At 43.8% G+C, this 20,756-nt stretch overlaps 3 protein-coding genes across 12 annotated transcripts in view; 1 reads left to right on the forward strand and 2 right to left on the reverse strand.

The window, feature by feature from the left end:
* Positions 1 to 1,786: 1,786 nt before the first annotated feature.
* prr5a (proline rich 5a (renal)) lies at positions 1,787 to 11,396 on the reverse strand. 4 transcript variants are annotated; one of them, XM_040132922.1, is made up of 11 exons: positions 11,220 to 11,396; positions 7,681 to 7,820; positions 5,152 to 5,277; positions 4,981 to 5,061; positions 4,367 to 4,415; positions 4,128 to 4,185; positions 3,922 to 4,013; positions 3,682 to 3,822; positions 2,727 to 2,862; positions 2,341 to 2,619; positions 1,787 to 2,231 (listed from the first exon to the last, which is right to left on the reverse strand). In XM_040132922.1, the coding sequence occupies exons 2-11, from the start codon at positions 7,818 to 7,820 to the stop codon at positions 1,942 to 1,944; spliced, it is 1,392 nt and encodes a 463-aa protein (XP_039988856.1). In that variant the 5' UTR covers positions 11,220 to 11,396; the 3' UTR covers positions 1,787 to 1,941. The 4 variants fall into 4 exon arrangements, with proteins under 4 accessions (XP_039988856.1, XP_039988855.1, XP_039988853.1 ...); XM_040132921.1 differs by having other exon boundaries at positions 11,152 to 11,396; XM_040132919.1 differs by lacking the exon at positions 11,220 to 11,396 and adding an exon at positions 9,172 to 9,314.
* Positions 10,739 to 15,608, forward strand: rad52 (RAD52 homolog, DNA repair protein). 2 transcript variants are annotated; one of them, XM_040132923.1, is made up of 12 exons: positions 10,739 to 11,021; positions 11,319 to 11,387; positions 12,241 to 12,342; positions 12,627 to 12,720; positions 12,824 to 12,891; positions 13,063 to 13,181; positions 13,269 to 13,344; positions 13,443 to 13,666; positions 13,740 to 13,930; positions 14,741 to 14,821; positions 14,935 to 15,174; positions 15,269 to 15,605. In XM_040132923.1, the coding sequence occupies exons 2-12, from the start codon at positions 11,334 to 11,336 to the stop codon at positions 15,328 to 15,330; spliced, it is 1,311 nt and encodes a 436-aa protein (XP_039988857.1). In that variant the 5' UTR covers positions 10,739 to 11,021; positions 11,319 to 11,333; the 3' UTR covers positions 15,331 to 15,605. The 2 variants fall into 2 exon arrangements, with proteins under 2 accessions (XP_039988857.1, XP_039988858.1); XM_040132924.1 differs by lacking the exons at positions 10,739 to 11,021; positions 11,319 to 11,387; positions 12,241 to 12,342 and adding an exon at positions 12,381 to 12,518 and having other exon boundaries at positions 15,269 to 15,608.
* Positions 15,609 to 15,984: 376 nt separating this feature from the next.
* The window catches only part of LOC120793138 (serine/threonine-protein kinase WNK1-like), a 30,301-nt gene continuing 25,529 nt past the window's right edge, over positions 15,985 to 20,756 (reverse strand). For all 6 annotated transcript variants that reach the window (XM_040132900.1, XM_040132901.1, XM_040132898.1 and 3 more), the window contains 5 exons: positions 20,310 to 20,487; positions 19,991 to 20,184; positions 19,633 to 19,809; positions 19,305 to 19,534; positions 15,985 to 19,138 (listed from right to left, as the gene is read on the reverse strand). In XM_040132900.1, coding sequence (XP_039988834.1) covers positions 18,752 to 19,138; positions 19,305 to 19,534; positions 19,633 to 19,809; positions 19,991 to 20,184; positions 20,310 to 20,487 — 1,166 coding nt within the window. In that variant the 3' untranslated portion in view covers positions 15,985 to 18,751. The remainder of the gene's footprint in view (positions 19,139 to 19,304; positions 19,535 to 19,632; positions 19,810 to 19,990; positions 20,185 to 20,309; positions 20,488 to 20,756) is intronic.

Here is a 20,756-nt window from a genome sequence, read left to right on the forward strand (position 1 = left end):
AAGGTCCCCTCACCAGATTTCTTCCCCATGACAAATGAGCCAACTCGAGAGATGTGGCTGAAAGCTCTGGTAGAAATCTCGTAAGTGGACCCTGTGTTAAGAATTTACTGTTGTCAAACTCAACCTGAGGGGAGTCTACAAATAAAAATCTTACACATGGTGGTTATTTTAATATTAACATTCATACATCTAAATATGAAATATGAATAGTCCTAACTCTTTATGGTGTCTGGTCAAAATTTCCTGAGGTGAGGTGGGGGTGGGATGTACCCCGGGGGAATTTGGACTCATGACCTCTGTATTTCTAAAATCCTGGCTATGGACACGCATGGCGATATCAGTTAGGGCAGTTGTTTTATTTCCAATAAATCAGTTATCTACAATGGAAGGAAATGACCCACGTTTTTTAAACATTACTCAAATTTATTTATTTTTTACTGGGCTAGTATAACAAATTAATACAAAGTACAACTCCGTAGACATCATAGATTGTCAAAAAAAGTAAAGTACAAAACGCTTGAGGTAAAACATCATTTGAAAAAGATTCAGTTAAAAAGCCCTTATTAAAATCTCAATTCATTTCAAGGTAAACGCTCACTTTACACTAACTAGCTGTCCTAAAAACCAACTATGCACTTTTATTTACAAGGTAGTGGTGGTGCAAAATACAGTGTGTGAGACAACATTCAGTCAAAATATTCATGTCTTTGTCAAATGTAAACAATAAACATCAGCGTATTTCTCAAACTCCTGCAGTAAAAAGCTAATTTGGAAAAGCAAATGCTATCACACTAATGTTTGCTCTAAGGAGAGAATTTTGCATTAGACCTCTATGAGCGCCGCTGACACTAAAACAATTCCACAGTCCACATTTCCATAAGATGTCGTACAAAAGTGAGAGCAGTAGACCTCATTACTGTGTTTCTGCCAACCGGCAGACAACCGAGCATAAACAGAAAATGTAAAGGTGAGGTTGTAAAGTTAAAAATACACAAATACAAAACAAACCCATGATGAATATGTAAGTTTCAAACATTTTGCCATTTGAATGGCAGCTGTAACAGCCATCTCCTCAGAAGAGGTAAGGAGCTGCTGTTGTGTGAAAACCTTGTAACCGCAATTTTTTGGTGGTTTTTTCGGATTTTAACTTCAATTGAAGGATTATTTGGCCCCTTGTAGGTTACAGGATAAGGCTAGTGATATGCTGTATTTTTGCTATTGACAGCAAATCGCATGAAAAGACCAAAACCAACAATGCATTAGTCTCGCACTACTTATCCAGCCTATCTGTGGCTTTCAGCCCAAAGCCCATTTGTTTATACGGAGGGTGTAAATCTTTAAAAACAGGTCACAAATGTATAGTTCAGTCTTTTACTTAGCTAGTAAAAGTGCTGGACATTGCAGTTTTTACCAAACTCAAAAACCAGTAAATAATGCATCTGTTAGTAACTATTTTTTAGATGCGGATTAATACACATTTTGTGCGCAAAAGAGTATTCATGGCACCAGGAGGGTGTATGTGGTATTGACTCAAAATAAACTACAATGCCCATGTTCGTGGTAATGAAGGAACATGTCAGTCAGTGTAATGGTGTGGCTCATGAATGTGTTTTTAAATCATTTTCTGTATTCGTTGGACAGGAGTGTTTTTCATAGTTTTTAAAAACATTTTGGAGTTACAAGGTTTTCTCTCGCCAGTGAAAGCACTTGGAATGGAGTTGTCATGGAAACTCATCGTACTACAGTAAGGAAGGAAGATGGTACCCATTCAATGAAATGTATTTTCATGATTTCTTTAATATTTGTCCCAGATTATTGACGTACACACTTGATGGGGTTGGGTGTGTGTGTGTGTGTGTGTGTGTGTGTGTGTGTGTGTGTGTGTGTGTGTGTGTGTGTGTGTGTGTGTGTTGGGGGGGTGTTCCCTAAAGGCAACCACAGCTACACAGTACTCTGCCTGCTCTCGCGGCTGTACCCCATAGCCTCTGATGAGTGAGAAGTGAAATCAATAAATATCCCATCTGAGTCTGAGTCTGCAGACTCTAGCACTTGTCCAATTATGGTTTCAGGGCTGGATGATTCACTGGGCGGCGTGGAGGATGCACCCTTACTGAGATCAGTCATTGTTGTTGTGGCCTCAGTGCCATGCAGAGCTCCTGAGGAATGGAGGGGAAGGATGGAGGGAGACGAGAGAGGCAAGTCCATGGCGCTGGCTCCTGCTTGTACAAGTCCTGTGAATGACAGGGTGCTGGATTATTATGGATTGTTACAGTATGATTTTTGTTTTTTCATTATAACCAACATAATGATGGAAACAGACATCTTAATATTATGTCTTACCGTGGAACTGAGAGCCCACACACAGCCTGTTGGAGGAGGAGCCAGACAGTTCAGATCCTGGGGCCAGGTCAGCGTAGGCCAGTCCTTGTTCCTCCAAGCATGATATAATCTCACAGGCTGAGTGGCGTCGAATTCCTCCACTGCCAACAGAGCTGGCATCTGGGTCATACTCAGCCACCGGGGTCAGCAGCAGGGGGATATTATAGCTCTTTGATCGTACCACAGGGTTTTTAGACGGTTGATCTGCAGACTTGGACCAGCCCCACGGTAAACGCTTCTCTGAAACCAGAGACGAAAGAAAGAAAGGTGCTGATTAAGAAATGTTTCTCCTCAGACACAATCACCGTTACTACTCTACTTCTGGGTTTATGTAGACATTGTCTCACCCAGAACACAGCAGTGGGCCTCCGCACCGTCTCCAGAGTAAAGCCCGTGGGTGCCCAGGTACGGTGAGACCACCTTCTGAACCAGAGACTCCAGCCTCAGGTAGTCCTCATTCACGCCGCGTGACTCATGGACCCCCTGTAGAAAAACACAGACGGGCATCTAAGTGTGAACTAAAGCGGATCCATAGTGCTCCATAAGAAAAAATGATCAATGACAATTTAAATATTCAGAATAAATGATTTTTCAAAGGAAAAATACGAAACATTTTATGGTTGCACCTTCTCAAATGTGAGGATGTGGTGCATTTCTCTATCTCGTATCAGTGTAAATTTAATAACTGTTTTTATGCCCGTAGATCAGACACTAAGCAGTAATAAACAATAATAAAATTTCAATCCCAATCAGAAACTTGTGTACAAGGAATTTGTGGTAACGCGAGATGGAAATGATTCTTTACCTTTGACATGTTATTGACTAAATAATAAATCATTTTTAAAAATCACCATATCAATTGATATGAAAAAGGTAATTAGATGGAGGCCTAGTGTTCACTATACTCAGTTACAAGTTAACCTGGTTTTTCAAATTCTCACAAATGGGTTTTACTTATTTCATTCACTTATGCTTTTCTTTGGCACTCAACGCACTCTGATGCACAAAAAAATAAATATTTTTGAACAGAATTTTTTATCTCGGCTTTTTTTTTCGGGGTATTTTTATGCCATTCAGCCTAATTCGTGTGTATTCATCTCTAGATACATTTGAGCTGGACTGAAAATGCTTAACAGCAGGTGTTTATCATCTGTGATGGTGGCTTACCCTTCTGTACTTGGAAGCAGTCACAAATAAACATGTGCAAAGCTCAAAAACATGACTTATTGTCGATTTGCCTCATAATGAACATGAAATAACCAAACAGTGAGTGAGGAAACAAGCAGTAAAGTAAAGGCCTACCTGTAGAATAAGCAGCATCTGTGTGACAGAGGGGGGCACACGAGCCCGAGGTCGAGACAGGGCGTCCTCTAACTTTACACTTAAGACTATGGTGTTCCTGAAGTGAAGCAGAGCTAACTGTCGGACAGAGGGCTCCTTACCCTGCACACAGGAAGGACACGGAAAACAGCAGAACCGTTTGAAGCGTATCCTTTGGGCAGCAAACACGACAGCAAGTAGACTCTTGAGAAGGTTGTGTACCTGAACCGGATGAAAGATGGCCTGCAGCATCGAGAGAACATCGCAGAAGAAGAAGTCCCACGTTTCTGCCAGAGAGTCGAGCAACTTCTGACCTGCGGCGATCACACAAGAACAAGCCATAAAGAGAGTTTATTCAAGCTTAATTCACTGGCACCGTCCACTGCGATATATTTCCAGACTATCTCCATGTATCAGAGCAGTCGTACCTTCGTAGAACCTTATTTTGTCCCGAAGGATGACCATGCCTTTTGTCAGCAACTGGTTCTGTGAAAAGAAGACAATAATTATGAACATCTGAGGTCCTATCACTGCAGAACGTAGTGTGTTCACCATGCTCTCTACAATAAATATTCCTGTCTCATTCATCAGTGAGTCTCGTGTTTCAGCATGATGTTTTCTGCTGCCAATCCAGATCCCATTTCATTTAATCTCGAAGATGAGTTACCTGAAGGTATTCTGTGAAGAAGGACCCCAGCTCAGTCTTCAACAGATGTCTGAGAAAACAAACATGTGACATTTGCTTCACTTCAAAAGTCAAAATTAGCATGAATAAATATATAATGGACAGTGTTCAATTATTGTGACTTTTCAGTAAGAAAATGTGAGTGTGTGTGTGTGTGTGTGTGTTTATAACCTGCAGTTTTGTTTACTCACGTGCAGAGAACTACAGAACGAAAACCAATCTACTATACACCCTGTTTCCCTTTATTATAATGCAGAGTTTCCTGTGTAGTTTTAAAAAAATGTGTGTGAACCTCCTTGTGGCTTTTTTGTACATGGAAATGTGTTTACTGAGCTAAAATGGAGGCTGATGTTTAAGGAAGGATGGTCTGGTTTGGTAAGATAATGAGATATCTGGCAGGGCCACATGACTCCCCAGGCCCACATATAGTACATACACACACAAACTTCCTCATTCACAAGAAAACATTCAGTCTGCATTCACAGGACAGACAGTAATTTTGCTAATTACAGCACAAAATTACATCAACAGTCCAAAATAAGGTCAGTTTTCTCTCTACTGTGTTTTTGTGTGGCTGTTTCTGTGACTAAACTCACCGGACGCCTTCATTAAGGACGTAGAGTTCATTATCGGCCAAACCTTTCTTCTGGAAGACTGCTATGACAGCGTTGTGGATGCTGCAACATAAGACACACACATAAAACCGGTCTACATTCCTGTCCCAATCACATTTAAACACTACATTTCTTGCACCTTATTTGGTGTACCTGTTCCAAGTGGCGTTGGCTCCTGCCCTCTTCTGCTTCTCCCCTCTGTCCTCTGGTGAACTTTTCTCACTCTTCCCCAGCTCGCTGAGGCTGGGGGAGCTCATCAACTTCAGCCGGTGCAGAGTCCTCATGAGGGAGATAGAAAAGGAAGTTGAGATAAATAAGAGTGTGCACTAAGTCCTGGACAGGAGAGAAAGGAGGCCAGCTGCTGAGCTGACACACAGAGACACAGAGGAGTAACGCGAGGAGTTAGCTGGAGGGGAGAGGAGAACATAAGCAGCGTGAGTCTGAGCGAGAGACAAGAGTAGGCAGAGGGAAAAAGCACAATGACAATACAAAGAGCAGCCGGAGAGAAGTAGGACAGGATGATGCATGGTGAGAGAGGGGCAGCACTTTGAGAGTGGGATGGGTGGAGCCAAGCCGAGAGGTGGGCCACAGTGTCACCATACTGCCCGAGGTCTCAGAAGAGAGGAAAACAATAGCACATGCACCGACGGGGGCATGCTCTTCCTCCCTCTCTGCCTCTCTGTCAGTACAATACAGCCATTGATGCAAACAAATATTTATGCAGCGCACAGATGCCAGAGGAACTGCAGGGTAAGCAGACTGGAGCAGTTGGGACTTTGTCACTGTACGGACAGGAGGTGGAGGAGGAAGTCGTCCAGCTTATTAACAAAAACAAAAGCGGGGATAGGAAGCAGTGACACAATACAGGACAGTAAAGGAGGTTTTCCTGCTCTCCCATTTTCAACACAGCTGGTGCAGGACAAGAAGAGTTAAAAGTACTACAATACACGAGACTGGAGCAGAGCCAGACCAATACTGGACTTTTGATGTTAATAATGATATCAACATTTGAGGACCCCTTAATATCCAGTTTCTCCTCTTTCATATCCCCTGAAACCGCTTTAAAGTTGGAAAAGTCATCTCTACCCAGTGACAGTGTCACATATATATTGTGTATGAGTATGTCTGAACAGGTCAAGAAAGCTATGATTTATGGCAGCATCATTCCATCAAAAGGAAATATTCAGGATGTCTTGTGTATTTTTTTGGACACATTGCTAAAAAAATTAACCTTTTATAATTGGTATCTTTGTAAATTTGGGGATTTTATTATAAGAAAATAAAAATGATCTGTAATGCACTGTGGATTTGAATAAAGTTTGCGTCCACATCATGAGTTTGTAATGAGTGAACCAACATTGGCACACTTCTGATATTTAAGGGATTGAAGGAATAATTTGACATTTTGGGGAAATATGCGTATTCACTTTCTTGCTGAGAGTTAGCTGAGAAGATCGATACCGCTGTCATGTCTGTACGGTAGATATGAAGCTAGAGTCAGGAGCTGTTTAGCTTAGCTTAGCATAAAGACTGGAAACATGGGGAAACAGCTGGCCTTGCACTGCCCAGAGTTAACAAAATCTTCCTTCCAACACCTCTAAAACTGACTAATTTATTCGTTACACCTTGTTTGTTTGTCCTTGCTTGTTTGGTTGGTGGGTAACCTTCGGACAGGGCTAGGCTAGCTGTTTCCCCCCCGTTTCCAGTCTTTATGCTAAGCTAAGCTAATCAACCGCCTGCTCTAGCGTCATATTAGCATACAGAAATGAGCCAGGTATCACTGTTCTCATCTAACTCTCGGCAAGAAAGCAAATTCCCAAAACTATTCCTTTATAAAATCTGATGACACAATATTATTACATTACAATATAAACATTTTAATCCCTTAAATTAAGGACTGTAACCACAAAATGTAGTGGGCAGGACATTTTTGAATGTAAAAGTGAACTTGGCAGTGCTCTCTGGTAGACTAACTGTAACAGAGATACTGTTTCTAAATTACCTCAACCATCTATTTGACATATCTTTACAGATGCTTGACATTTCTTATCGGCCAACATACAATACATACCGACACAATACATCCGCAATAAGCAAACACTGCCGATATATTGGGCCCTTCACTTTATCTCCTGGCCTAGCTCCAGATGAGACATGCTGTCCTCTAAAACACGTGATCTTAAGTCCTAATTCACTTCAAGACCATAATGGGATCATAATTTGAAGTCCATACTTTTATGCATTCATAAAAAATGAAAATGTTGAGACTTGAGAGGAGTTTAAAAGAAAATACTGTTTGCATATTTTCAGAAGGGACCAGTGTAAACTATCACTCTGAAGAATAATAAAAAAAATGATGAGTTCAAACCCACGCAGTCCACAAAGTCTCTGCTGGTAGCATGGCGGTACCCCCCCACACGTACACACAAGCACAAAAAACAACATGGAAAGCAAGCGTACAGATTGATGAGATGTACACAGATAAGGAAATGAGTCAATCAATCATCCCTCCAGGAGATCATTATCATTAGGTCAACATGTGTGGCAGGCAAAGCTCTGATGGTTAATGAAATCTCCTGGGACGAGAGATGGTGGTATTTTTATGAATACTAATGAATAGTTCATGCATTTTCCAGGATGCTGTATGTTGCTGACATGTTAATCCCAGGAACTGCGCTTTACCTCCTGATTGGATGCTCACTGCTGCTGCTGCTGCTGTCCATGTCTGGGCTCGGGGGAGGGGCAGAGAAGGTGCTGAAGTTGAGGGACAGGGGTCGGGGGGAGGGCCGGGAGGCATGCCTCCTCCGGAGTCCGTCAAGCATCTGGGCAAAAGAGGGGGAATGACGGAGAAATGGTTATCAAGGTTGGTGTAAAGTTAGAAAATATCAGCAAAGGCAGCCTACAGGAGAGAAACCCATTTTTCATGGACGCGTGAGGCATCAGAGAAAAATGTCTGAGTCTCTGATGCAGTCATGATCCTCCTGCTTCCCTTTACTTTGAGACGATGAATGAAATAAGGGACATTAAAGCACTAAACACAGACAAACGTGATATTTTAGAGTAAAACTTACGGTCACAGGGGCACAGGAGAGAATCGAGCCACATATGCGTGATCACCTCCAAGGAGTAAAATCAGAAGGCTTCTGTTTCATTATCTTGTCAGTAACTGTTATTTCAACACTATGGAAGAGTGTTTTGCAATCAGAGTCCAACCTACACTCCAACCTTACCACAATCACACACACACACACACGTTACATCAGAGAAAAAAAGGGGAAATGCCACTGTGCATGTACAGTGTGTGTCTGCGTGGGTGTGTGGGTGTGAATTATTCCCGTAAAAGCCACGTAGCCGGTCGTCTCTCTCAAGAGTATGACATTACAGTATTATAGTCTATTTGGGTGTCTCCCCATAGAAACGTACTGTACATAGTGAAGCACCATCCCCTGGTCGGAGGGGAGAACAGCAGTCTGGGCTGTCACTCCTCAGACAAAGACACAACACGAGCCTCCTCCTCCGCCGCCCTGCGTGCATGTGATAAATGGGGGACCCGTGTGTTTTCTGAGGGGACCGACCTGCAGGTTCGTTACAGTGAGATCGCATCTCGGCCAGAGACACCGAGGCAGGCCACACACACACACACACACACACACACACACACCGTACAGCCGACATGCCACGCCACGCCACGCCACGCCAGTCTGGGCATTCCTGCTTTTGTTCACCCCTCCTCCTCGTCTTTGAGGGGCGACTACAGTCACATCGATGCCACTTTTCATTTTTATTAGTCTCCATGGCTTCTCCGGCTCACTGATATCCCACCGTGCTGCCCCATCCCCCCGACATGTTTACTCGGCATTAGAGAGCCAGTCGATCGGCCAGACAAGCCATCAACTGTCCACGTTTATCGTACAGGGAGGGAATGTACAGCCAGTCGTGTGTACGTGGAGGTTTTCCTTTTTCTTTTTTTTTCTTTTTTTTCTTTTTTTTTTTACCTGTGTGGACGAGAGGATGAGGCAAAGTGTCGCTGTAAACAACGTGGATGTCTCATGAACACACAGACTGGCGCAGCTGCATCCTTAAGTCCACCTTTGGGTTAAAAACTGTATCATAATGGCTACAAAGTTGCCGTGTGTCAGGCGCCTCTGCCCGCCCACTGTAGCCTGCACTCACCGTCGCGTATCGTGCCGTGCTGTTCCCGGTGGGACGAGACGGTCATGTAGTACCGATGGGGAAGCGCTCACTGTCCGGGCTCATTAGCTGGACTGCTCCCCGCCGGTCTGCGCACCCACACGGGCACCAGGGTGCAGGCGGAGGAAGTGTCCGACCTGCGGCGCGGTGGAGGGGGACTCATTCATGAAGCACGCAGCGCTCGCTCGCCCGCTCGCTCGCTCTCTCTGGCTCGCCCCCGCTTTGTTTTGACGAGATGCAAAAAAAAAAAAAAAAAAGCGAACCTGGGCGCATGGATGCGGCCGCGAGCAGGGACGTGGACGCGCGACTGTTGGCTCCGGTCGTATGCAAAAGAAGGGAGATCACTGGGATTGAACAAAACAAAACAAAACAAAACATAAAAAGCTTGGGGTTTGTCGTGCTGTGGACACATCTGGACAACTGCCACTTTATTCCTCAAGCATTAAAACGCAGACTCGTGTAGGAGACATTGACATAGAAGGCGCATGCAGGCTCTTAACCCCCAACACACAAAAACATCTTCCGCAACCAACCAAGCTGTGGTTCTACCGTGTTTGCGCAGGTGTGTAGACACTGGCGCTGGGGCCAGTGCGGCCATATAATCGGAAAGGGAGGCGGTGAAGGCAAAGTAGGGCCCGTCCAGCACTGACCCCAATCTATGCAGTTCAAAGCGCTGGGTGTTTTGCCATCTGTCATTGCAGGCGCAGGCATTCTGCAGATAATCCTGTATTTCCACGGCTCGTGAGTCTCGTGAGGAATTTAGTAAAAAAAAAGAAAAAAAAAAGAATAACTAAAGCAATTATTTAGAACAACTCAAGCGAGCAGACGATTTCAGTTGCATCCACAAAACGTAAGATTGTGTGTGTTTTTTTCGTCGGCAAACAACAAACCGTGACACTGCTGATGCAGTTAAACGCTCCTGCCTCAGAGAGACGCACGTCCACCCGGGAGACACGAGGAGGACGTTTCCTTCACTCCGGATTCAGTCTGTGATCGTTTTCTTTTCTGTTCAGACAATTAATCACACTATTTATTCAGAGTGGGGGACGGACGGACGTGGAAAGACCAGGGAGGCAGTCAAATATTAAAATAAAGAATAGAAAAAGGGAAGAAACATGAACCTTTTCTACATTTATTCCAATTTAAATTACAATTAAGGGCAGCGTCTTTAGTATTTACAGCCGCTCTCAAGTAAGAGCAGAGGAGAAAAATGTGGCCTGTATTTCAGCTTTAGGACACTGGGAATATCTTTAATGGATCTTTCTATAGCTCATACATCCTTTTTCCAGCTCGGCCAGGGCTTAACTGTAACCACGTAATGTATTTTATTTCAGTCTTTTCAAATCTAACTTAAGCGTATTTCATTTCATTTCATAAAATAAGTCAAAGTAAAATGGCAACACCTTCTGAACACATTTGCTACTTTGTCCCGGACTGGCCTCAGACCGGTGACCGTAAGGTTTCTATGGTAACAGCAAAAGCTGTGTTCGGTGGGGCCGGAGACTGCGCTTGATTTCGGAGAAGTGAGGGATAAAAGTCGTATCGTCGGATGTGAATGAGACCGGCCGATTTACAACTCGAAGATTCACAAAGCCTCCTGCGCGTCTTCAAACCATACACTCACAGTGTTGGATCAAAGCGAACACAAAAACCATCGTTACGTATCCCTGTTTATTTTACCACGGGCCGTGAAGGCAGCACAAGCTCCTCCTCCGGGAGTCCGAGCGGGAAGTTCAGACGGCCGTGGAGCTCAAACGCAGCAAATGTTCCGCTGCTGCGGCAGCTTTGCTTCAACGAAAAAAAAAAAATTACTTCTGAGCGATTTTTAACCGGTGAGTTTGCATATGAATAGATGTATGAATAAATATGCAGATACACGTGCTAACCTACGGCGGCATTGAGCCATGGCTCATGTGGCACCAGCAAGCTAAGTGAAGCCAGTAGTAACTAGTTGGTTTTTACCTGCTGATGTGCAGACTCTAAAGTTAGCTTCACGTCGTTTTAGCTCCCGATCAACGGGTTACACTTACACCGGAATGACTAAGGTGCGTTCGGGTGACAGCGGCTGACAGAAGTAGTTGTTTAGCTATATCAACTGTTGCTGTTGTCTGTCCCTTTCGGTCCTGTAGCAGAGCTCTGCAGCCATGTCCGGCAACACCGAGGACAGGAGCACCCCTGCGCCCAGGTGCTTCGGACAGGTAGGCGGATTACAGGTGGTGCAGGGAAGCACAGCCCCCCCCCCCGCCCCCCGCCGATTTCTTTAAAGGTGGATTAAAAACCCCTGCCTGTCACGGACTCATTCATTGAAATCAGACTTGGGTGTGCAGGATTAATTCATTAGAAAGGTAAACCACAGCTGCCCCTGCCCCAACATGGGTTCAGTTATGAGGGAAAGGCTTGGTTTCACCAGTCAGAAGAGTGTGGCGGACTCTATCACACTGGTGTGTGTGTGTGTGTGTGTGTGTGTGTGTGTGTGTGTGTGTGTGTGTGTGTGTGTGTGTGTGTGTGTGTGTGTGTGTGTGTTTGTGTTTGTGTGTGTCCCCGTCCAGGAGGCTTCTGCCACCCAATCCAAAAATGACACAAGTAGACTGAGATAAAGGATTAAAGAATCAATGGCTTGGGGGGGAAAAAAGTAAAATAAGTCCCTTTAAAAAAAAAAAAAAAAAAACAACAACAACATATTGCTCAAAACTTTTATAACGGGTGCATGAATGTAACCTTGAAACCTTCATCTTGTGAAAGCAGAAGGCAGCGCGGAGGGTTGCGTTGGGGGTTCATCAGAAAACCAATGAAGAATTACATCAACCCTCCTTATGATGTTATAGTCTACAGCCAGCTTCATGCAGCTTCGAAGAATGATCAACAAAATCTCAAAGTGCTAGAGCATTGGAAACAAAAACACCTCTGATTGTAACAAAGAATAAACAGAAATGTATATATTAAAGAAAATATGTTGTAGAGTCAGAATTTTCCTTCTTTTAGTGTGTGTGCGTGTGTGTGTTGTTTTTTTTATTTTTTTATTTTCAAATGCTAACTGTACTGTGATGACAGTGTACCTACACAGCTGAGGAGTACCAGGCGGTGCACAACGCTCTGCGCCAGAGGCTGGGACCAGAGTACATCAGTTCCAGACTGGCTGGAGGAGGACAGAGGGCAAGTCTTTGTTTTTGTTTTGTTTTTTTTTTTCTCCGCCAGGCCTCTCTCTGACTGTGTTTCTCTCCAGCTGTGAAGCAAATTAGCACATTCTAAGTGAAATGTTACAACCACTCAAAGTGTCTGCACAACAGATGGGTTGATGTGACTTTCTACGAGTCCAAGTCCCGAGCAAAGTGAGGCAGGAATAGAAACTTTGTTGTGATCATGGAGTAAAACCAATAGTTGCATTGGATCCCTCGGCTGTAACTCAACCAGCACCATTGTCTCTCCGGTTTCAACAGGTGTGCTACGTCGAAGGGCATCGTGTCATCAGCCTGGCTAATGAGATGTTCGGATACAACGGATGGTCTCACTGCATCTCTCAGCAGAATGTCGGTATGATGCACAGGGCCTCTTGTCGCCAGAGGATCCCGTTTTTACGCCAAGCCACTGCCACACAGCCGGGCTAACTAACGGGCGCTGTGTTTGTGTTTTGCAGACTTCGTCGACCTCGTCAACGGGAAGTTTTATGTCGGCGTCAGTGCGTTTGTCAAAGTTCAGCTGAAGGTTAGACGACTGTCCTTTTTTCTTGATTGTGGTTCCGGCTAGATTTTCACATGACAGATCATTTCATCAAAATGAATTTCACCTGAAATCTTCTATATCCTTCCCCCTTATCAACCTCTGCCGCTCATGTTGTCTCCATGAACTTGTGAGTAATGCGTACTTTTCCTCCAGGACGGGTCGTTCCATGAGGATGTAGGCTATGGAGTCAGCGAGGGACTGAAATCTAAAGCTCTGTCACTGGAAAAGGCGAGAAAGGAAGCTGTCACTGATGGCATGAAGAGAGCACTCAAGTACCGGAATTTGCATTTTTATCCTTCTTATCTTATTATATGAAGAACAAAAGGTGTTTCTAAAATAATTTGTGTTGTTTTGTTGAGATGCTTCGGTAATGCCCTTGGAAACTGCATCTTGGATAAAGAATACCTCCTCGCCATAAACAAGATCCCCAAACAGGTCAGATATAGTTTATTAAACTATGGGCATTCAGTGTTTTTATGTTCATTCCGAAAATCTGCAGATGCTGAATCTTAACACTTCTCCTCCCCGCAAAGCCTCCTCCTCCTCTCGACCCGGCCCAGACCAAGCGCTCGGCGGGGGAACCCTCAGTGGAGAAGGCCCGGTTCTCCAGCCTGGTCCGAGAGGAAAAACTTGTATCTGCGACGGGCCCTGCCGGGATGCCGCTCGAGCCCCGAGTCCTCAACCAGAACTGTTCAGACATTCGCACTCCTAATAGCGGCCCTGCTCCCGACAGGAAGAGGGAGAACATCAGCTCCAGGTAAATGGCACTGGGTCTAGTTTTTGATTTGAATGCCACCTTCGATCTCAATGCCCCCCTGTCCTCTTCTCAGACCTGCCATGGACTCGGTGGACGCCGTCGGGTCTGAAGCGCACACAGACCCGAAACAGCTGAGGAAGCTACGACAGCAGCAGCTGCAGCAGAAGTTCAGGAGAGAGATGGAGGCCAAGAAGCTGCAGCAGAAGGAGGATCAAGCCAAGTGGGAGGACGGAGAGGTCGCTATTGGACAAGGATCCAGTGGTGGTAAGGGTTTCGTGTGTACAATAATTCAGACCGACCTCATTCTGTTAAAGCAGTGACCTCAAACTCAAATTACCTTGCACCACACTGGTGGTTCTTTACTGTGGAATTACAGCTGGAAATATGCGGATTCATTTTTTGTCCAAGGATAAATTTCTTCCTCGTACGTACACCTACACATTGGAGGAATATGACATATTTAAAATAATTACTTGTCCAACTGTCTTTCCTCCAGTTTCCAAACCTCAGTTGTTTTAGGCTTAGAAAGAGACATTTTGTTGTCATGTGCACCACAGTAAATCAAAAGGGCTGATTTACTGATCCTTCAAACTTTGAGGCAATTCAATGTGTTTTACATAAGGTGAATAAAGGCCTCGGAACGTCCATTGAAAGCACAATAAATATCAAAATAAATTGAATGAAAATGATTTTAGATGAAAAATGAAACACAATACAAATAGAAAAAAAAAATAGTAGACTAGATGTTTACAGCGTAGTATCAAGTTGTCTTTTGTTGTCCCAAATGCAATAAAGGGATTGAAAGTGCTGTAGAGAAATTAATTAATCAAAGCTCTGATTTTTCTGCCTTTCCAGAAAATAAAACAATTACTCTAAAATAAAAGCCTGAAAAAATAAAAATAGGAAAAAGTATGAAATTGATCTGCAAGCAGACGTAACACTGAATTTGAAACATGTACTGTGTTGTAGGCCGGTAGTTTGAAACCCCTAGTTTAAAGAGTCTCAATATTTATGTGAGTAGACATGAGTTTTTCTCTGCCATTAGTGTTTTGATGAAGATGTTTCTGTTCCCAGGGGACGAAGGTGTAACTGCATTGAGCGACAGCACTGCGGCTGGACACAGGAAGCCCAGCAGCAGGGATGAGTACTTAGCAGGTGCTGTGAGACACCTCCAGAGGGCTCAACATACTTAGGGTGATGAGGAAACCTGCCTCTCTCCAGCTTTTACCAGCCGCCCTCACTCAGTTCTGGTTTGTCTTCCTCTGCAGATGATCCTGAGATCTGGGATTTCACTCTGGACGGGATTGAGGAGCTGGATGTGCCCAAGGGCGGGCCGCCTTCCAGAGGACTCAGGCCCAGCACGCCCGGGAGTCACCGGATGCAGACGCGCAGTAAGACCCCCCAGAGACCACCGGGAAGACCTCCAGAAGAGGCCCCGTCATACAGCAGAGGACAGGACAGGACTCAGTACAGGCCTCAACACCAGAACCAGTCTCAGGCGAGAGCAGGTGAAGTTTCATGAGCAGAGTCGCTCATTTGTCAGTGAGCTGTTGGCTGAATTTTATGGCCTATAATTTACTTCTGCTTATTCCATCTTTACAGACGTAGACCTCAGTCCGTACAGACAAGGACAGTACATGAAGAAACGCAGACTGGACACTTGAGATTTTATGTTCGCATCACTTTCTAGAATCCAGCCACGTGATTTTATTTTTGTGTTTATATTTATTTTGGTGTAAACATTAAGTTCATTTTGCGATGAATTGCTGCTATGTCCGATATTTGGAGAAATGTTATCTGGGTTTGTAAAGAAAAAATTAAAAAAATTACCACATAAGTCAGTCAGCTGTAATTTTATTTTTAATTTTTAAAGTGTAGCAGTTATCTGTCTAGTCAGGCGGCAGCGGTAAAAATTTCTTTTGATCATTCTCAAAAAAAAAAAAAAAATTTCTTGTAATTTCCTTTTGTAAACTATTTTTAATAAGTTATTTGGAAGAATGAACGCTAAACAAATCTGATCAAACCACACATTAATAAATAATGGATGTTTTTTCTAAACTTCATATTTAATGCTGATTAAATCATAAATATTTCATGACAGAGAGAAGTATTTAGGATTTGAAACCAAGTTTTCAGGGCCTTTAATTAAGATTTGATGAATAAACTTTTTTTTTTTTAAACATCAACATGGAATGGGGTGGCAGGGAAAAACACACAACTGAGTAAGTTTTCAGTTAGTAACAAACTAGTAAATAAAAATAGCACACCCTGCTCATATAATAATAAGCATAACACCAGTAAGCATGACAATTGCTTTACTTGATATTTTTATTTGTTTTTACATTTTGTACAATGTGAAAAACATACACAAAACAGACACTGAATCACAGGAAGTCTGTAAAGAGGGATCAGAAATAGGAGTTCAACAGCTATTACTGTATGTCAGTAGCTTCAAACCGTACTGTGTGGAGGTCTGCGATAATGACTGATGTTACACAGCGGCACATGGACCTTAAGCTTTGATGTGAGCTTGTGCTGTACAGTGGCCAGTTGTCATTTGTAAGATTAAACACCAGTGAAGCCAGCGTGCAGAAATCATAAGCTGTTAGTTTGATACTGAATTTGTGCCTGTGATATTGGTGAACGGCAAATAAACAGAGCGACTTGGGAAGACAAATAATATCACCAATATTCCGATATCAAAAACATAGAAGTCAGTAACAACCCTCATCAGCATGCAAATGTTTCCATTACCCCTCAGTCCTTATAAAACTTTAAACATTGCATATTCTGCATTGCAGTAACTTATTTTTTCTCTAGAGAAGTTTAGCTATTCATCCAATCTACGAGCAGGCAAAAAACTCATGACAGCATGGCACTCGCGAGGTGGCGAGACAAAAGTTGAGCCAGCGTGGGAGCATGACAACTTTTAAACCTTTATACAGCTCACTCGCTGCCTGAACAAGTGCTTCTATGAAATGGATTAATGATAAATCCACAAAAACAAATGTCAGCCAAAACAATGTACGCATGAGCCAAATATAAATATACAGCTGATTACACAACCAATACAAATGAAACTGTAGATAGGAAAGAAAATGTTTCCACATTACTCAGTGTGCTCTTTGTTCTGCAGTCCTGTGTGTGGTGTCTGGTCCAACGTTTCAGAGCGCTATATCCTCTGAGTCGGCCGTGTCGGGTTGTGTTTACATCGTGTACAGATTAAGTTAACTGGTTTTCTGCCTTACAGTCACAACTACAGGACTAGATGAATCTGGAACTTGTCATTAGTGAGGATGCAAGGCACTAAAGTGTTCCTCATGTTTACAGGTTAGAGTGCATGTGAATGTAGAGTGGGTCACCACAAGCATACTCTAGTGACTGAGCGTTACGTGAAAGCATTTACCTCACATTAACATATATACAATAAAATAGAAAAAGGGGGGCAGGGCAGTCATAGATAGAAGAGCTTAATAAACCACAGGATTACTCCTGCGTGGTGAGTAGGATACCAATAACAACAACCCTGCAATTGCACTTTTTATATTCCTTTAACTACATGTTGTTTAACAACCTTTAATAATAATTACAGTGAAACAACATCAAAATCTGATGGCTGAATACAGGTCCATAAAGAACATTTCTTTGTTTTATTAAATAACGCATACAAAAACAGACCACAGAAAGAGAACCCCAGACACTTGTGATTTTAGAGGTGACGGCTAAATGTTATAATGTGACAAGACTTTGCTATCGACCTGTTCATCTGTGTGCTGTGCACTATCTGTGTAAACAATTGGGAAAAGTGGGGAGGCTGCGTCCCCCTCATAGGCCGAAACCTTCCTCACATACTAATTAACCAAAACTGTTAAATTTTGTGTGATATGATAAGCAGACTTTGAACTGCTCATATCTCATAGCTAAGCACTAAGTGAAGTGGTTTCATGTGTCACTTTAGGATTCTTAACAAGATTTCATTCTTGCGTTAGAAAAAAAAAGAAAAAAGACAAATAATTTATCACCCTGCAAACACCCTCTACCCAGATTGTGATCTACAGCAGCATCACCTCTTCAGTTTCAAACTCCGAATGGTGGTCAACACCAGGAAAATGCTTTATGTGGCAGATCCACTGGCTTACATGTCAGATGTGAAGAATAAATCAGTATGATAATAAATCTATATGACAGAGACAACTCAAATCACAATGACACCAGACTCTCACAGGGACATGAATAAGCTAAACATGGAATCATAACCTAGTGAAGAAATACCTATGTACAAAGTCAAAGTCAATGTTTAAATGGATTAAGGCCACAGTTACAAGGGACAGTTTATCTACTCTTTGCCATTATTGCATTTTACTTAATAGGTAGCCAGTGGGATGTAATCACATTCCAACCCACTTTACACTCCAGCCTCACTTACTATGTCTTTCCTCTCCTCACTCCACCAGTCACACTTTACTGCACCGCCTGGAACAAACTAACTGTCCCACTCTTATCTCCCACTTTCTGTACACTCACATTCCCCCCTCGCCCTCTGAGACAACGTAACCTACCATCCCAAGTCACTCGACCAGGTCAATGTTTAGTCAGGTGTGTGTGCACACGTGTGTCTGTTGCGGTGTATTGGTTCAACTGTCTTCAGGACCAGTGAGGATGTCAACCAGAATCCCTCCTACCCTCTCCTCTTCAAAGGAATCACGACATTACAACATCTGCTCTCAAAAGACATCTTTGGCTGCGGTCGGTTATGCCTTTGGGTCGTTACATTACCAGACACAACCAACCCATTTGTCACAGCTCAATTCCACAGCTAATGGCAGGCTAAGTGTGAAACTCTCGTGCTGTGGATGTGTATTGCACTCTCCCTCCAATTGCCAGACAGATTTCCTTCTGCCTGAGAGGACACAGGTCAACTCATAACACATAATGATAAAAGTTGAAATAAAAATAAAAAGCATAATACCCAGCCGGCTAGCCAGCAAACTGCAAAGAGAGCTAGTGATTCTCGATCAATGACTGTCTGCCCTCTCTGCCCCGTGTGACCCTGCGGTCTCAACCTGGACCAGGGCTCTGACTGGGCTACGTAGGCCTCAGGTTGGACCCTCCAGGGCTGACTGATTTCTGGGGGGCTGGTGTTGTTCCCATGTGGTAGCCTTGGTGCATGGACACTGAGGCTGTCGTTGACGGCTGGTACTGCGTTAGTGGCTGCGCAGGGTTAATCATGCTGACCTGGCACGTGCCTGTGGGTCCGGCCCACTGAGGAGCACTGTAAGGGGCCGAGGCATATCCGAACCCCTGAGCAACTGGGCCCAGGGAGCCTTTACGGGGCCCCAGAGTGACAGAGGGGTTAGCTGGGTTGGGAAGTTGAGTGGTGGTGGTGGATGTGGGGTTGGAAGGCGTGGGAAGTGTTGGGCAGAGGTAGCCTGGAGCTGAAAATTTACGTCCCACGTTGGTTGGAGGGATTATCTGGTATAGAGGGGGGAAAAAAAGTTAGAAAAAATTCCACTGCTGAATATGCAGCATTATTACAGCGAGTAAGTGGTTAAAAAACATAATTATCATATGTGATCATAGAGTCTAACATGCTCCAATGAAAATGTTGTTTTATTAAAAGAAAGTACTGAAGACTTACATCATGTCCCAGTGCTGCTTGTGCTCCAGTTTTAGGACCTCTCTTGCAGTGGGAGAGGCTGATGGCATCTCTTGCCCAGTTATCCACCAGTTGGTGAAGGTCATCAGTGAAGGTGCCCTTGCCCTTCTGGGTGTGAGAGGCAGAGGGAGTGGGTCCAGTTGCCTGGGTCAGGGAAGTAGAATGGTTCTGGCAATGGCCTGAACTGTTTGTGGAGCTGGTCCCACTTGATCCTGGGAAACAAGATGAGAGGTGATATGTGAATAAGGAAATTAATTGAGGAAATCAATTCGAGCAACTCACTGTGACAAGATTAAGTGCTTGCACATACCTGTGGAGCAACTGCTGAGGCTCGGCATGGATGGAGAGGATCGGAGCTGCTGTATGGATGACCTGCCGACTGCTTGTGATGCCTCTGTTGCGGTTTCTGAGGCCTCTGATGCAGAGGGTGAACTTTGCTTTGGAGTCGATTCTGAACCATGGACGCTCTGAACTAAGGCTGGGGATCCTGAACAAATGACCAAACCACAGAATGAGTTTTATATTTAAGCCTGAACATACTATTTCAACAGCTTAGCTATTTGGTAAAGCATGTGCATAGAACACAAACTGCGGTACTGACCTCAAAAGTTGATATTAAATTTGTCTTGAGAGTCAAAAAAAGCGAACCGCCATTTCGGTGTCCTTACCTGAGTGTACAGGACTGGGCTGTCCACTACTGCGAGCAGATTTGTAGCTTTTGCTTTTCAGCCTACGTCGACCTCCAGGCATGGCCACAGCAGGAGAGAGGACAGAAGGAGGAGGAGGTTTCCCCATGCGCGTGAACAGAGACTCTATCTCCTCTTTCTGACGAGTCTGCAAGGCCTGGATCTCCTTCATATGTCTGTGAGTGGGAGAAGAAAGGCAGAAAAACACAGTCATGTTAAAATACTTCTACTGAGCTGTGAAATAATATTTGTGCGGGTAAATGAGGATAGTGTAAAATGGGATTGTAAATATGTGACATACTTTTCTCTCAGACGGCTAATTTCTTTCTGCAAAGCCTCGTCCTCAGTCTCCGAGTCGTCGTCATTGTCACTACTGTAATGGGTATGTGCATTATGCGGGTCAGAAGTTGAAGATGAGGGCCCGTTCTGCATACTGGAGCCGTGTGATTGACTAGATCCTGCTGCTGGAACTGGGGTCACTGAGGGAAATTCAACACGAGGTCATTACTGCTGTACAGTAGAGGTTCACCTGAGGACCTCACATAATTTGAAACTGAACCCTCGAAATCTATCTGTGTTCTGTGCACAGTATGAAGAAAATCTTTGTTTAATGCAAATTTACAGACCAAATCCAGGGATTATCTTCTGATATGATTACAACAAAATGGATTTTTAAGCTCAGTAGCTAGGTAAGTCTACTGAATTTGCAAATGCTATCAAAGCTCTCATTAATAATTCACAGTGCAGC

Source organism: Xiphias gladius, chromosome 8, assembly GCF_016859285.1.
Source record: "Xiphias gladius isolate SHS-SW01 ecotype Sanya breed wild chromosome 8, ASM1685928v1, whole genome shotgun sequence".
Lineage (NCBI taxonomy): Eukaryota > Metazoa > Chordata > Actinopteri > Istiophoriformes > Xiphiidae > Xiphias > Xiphias gladius.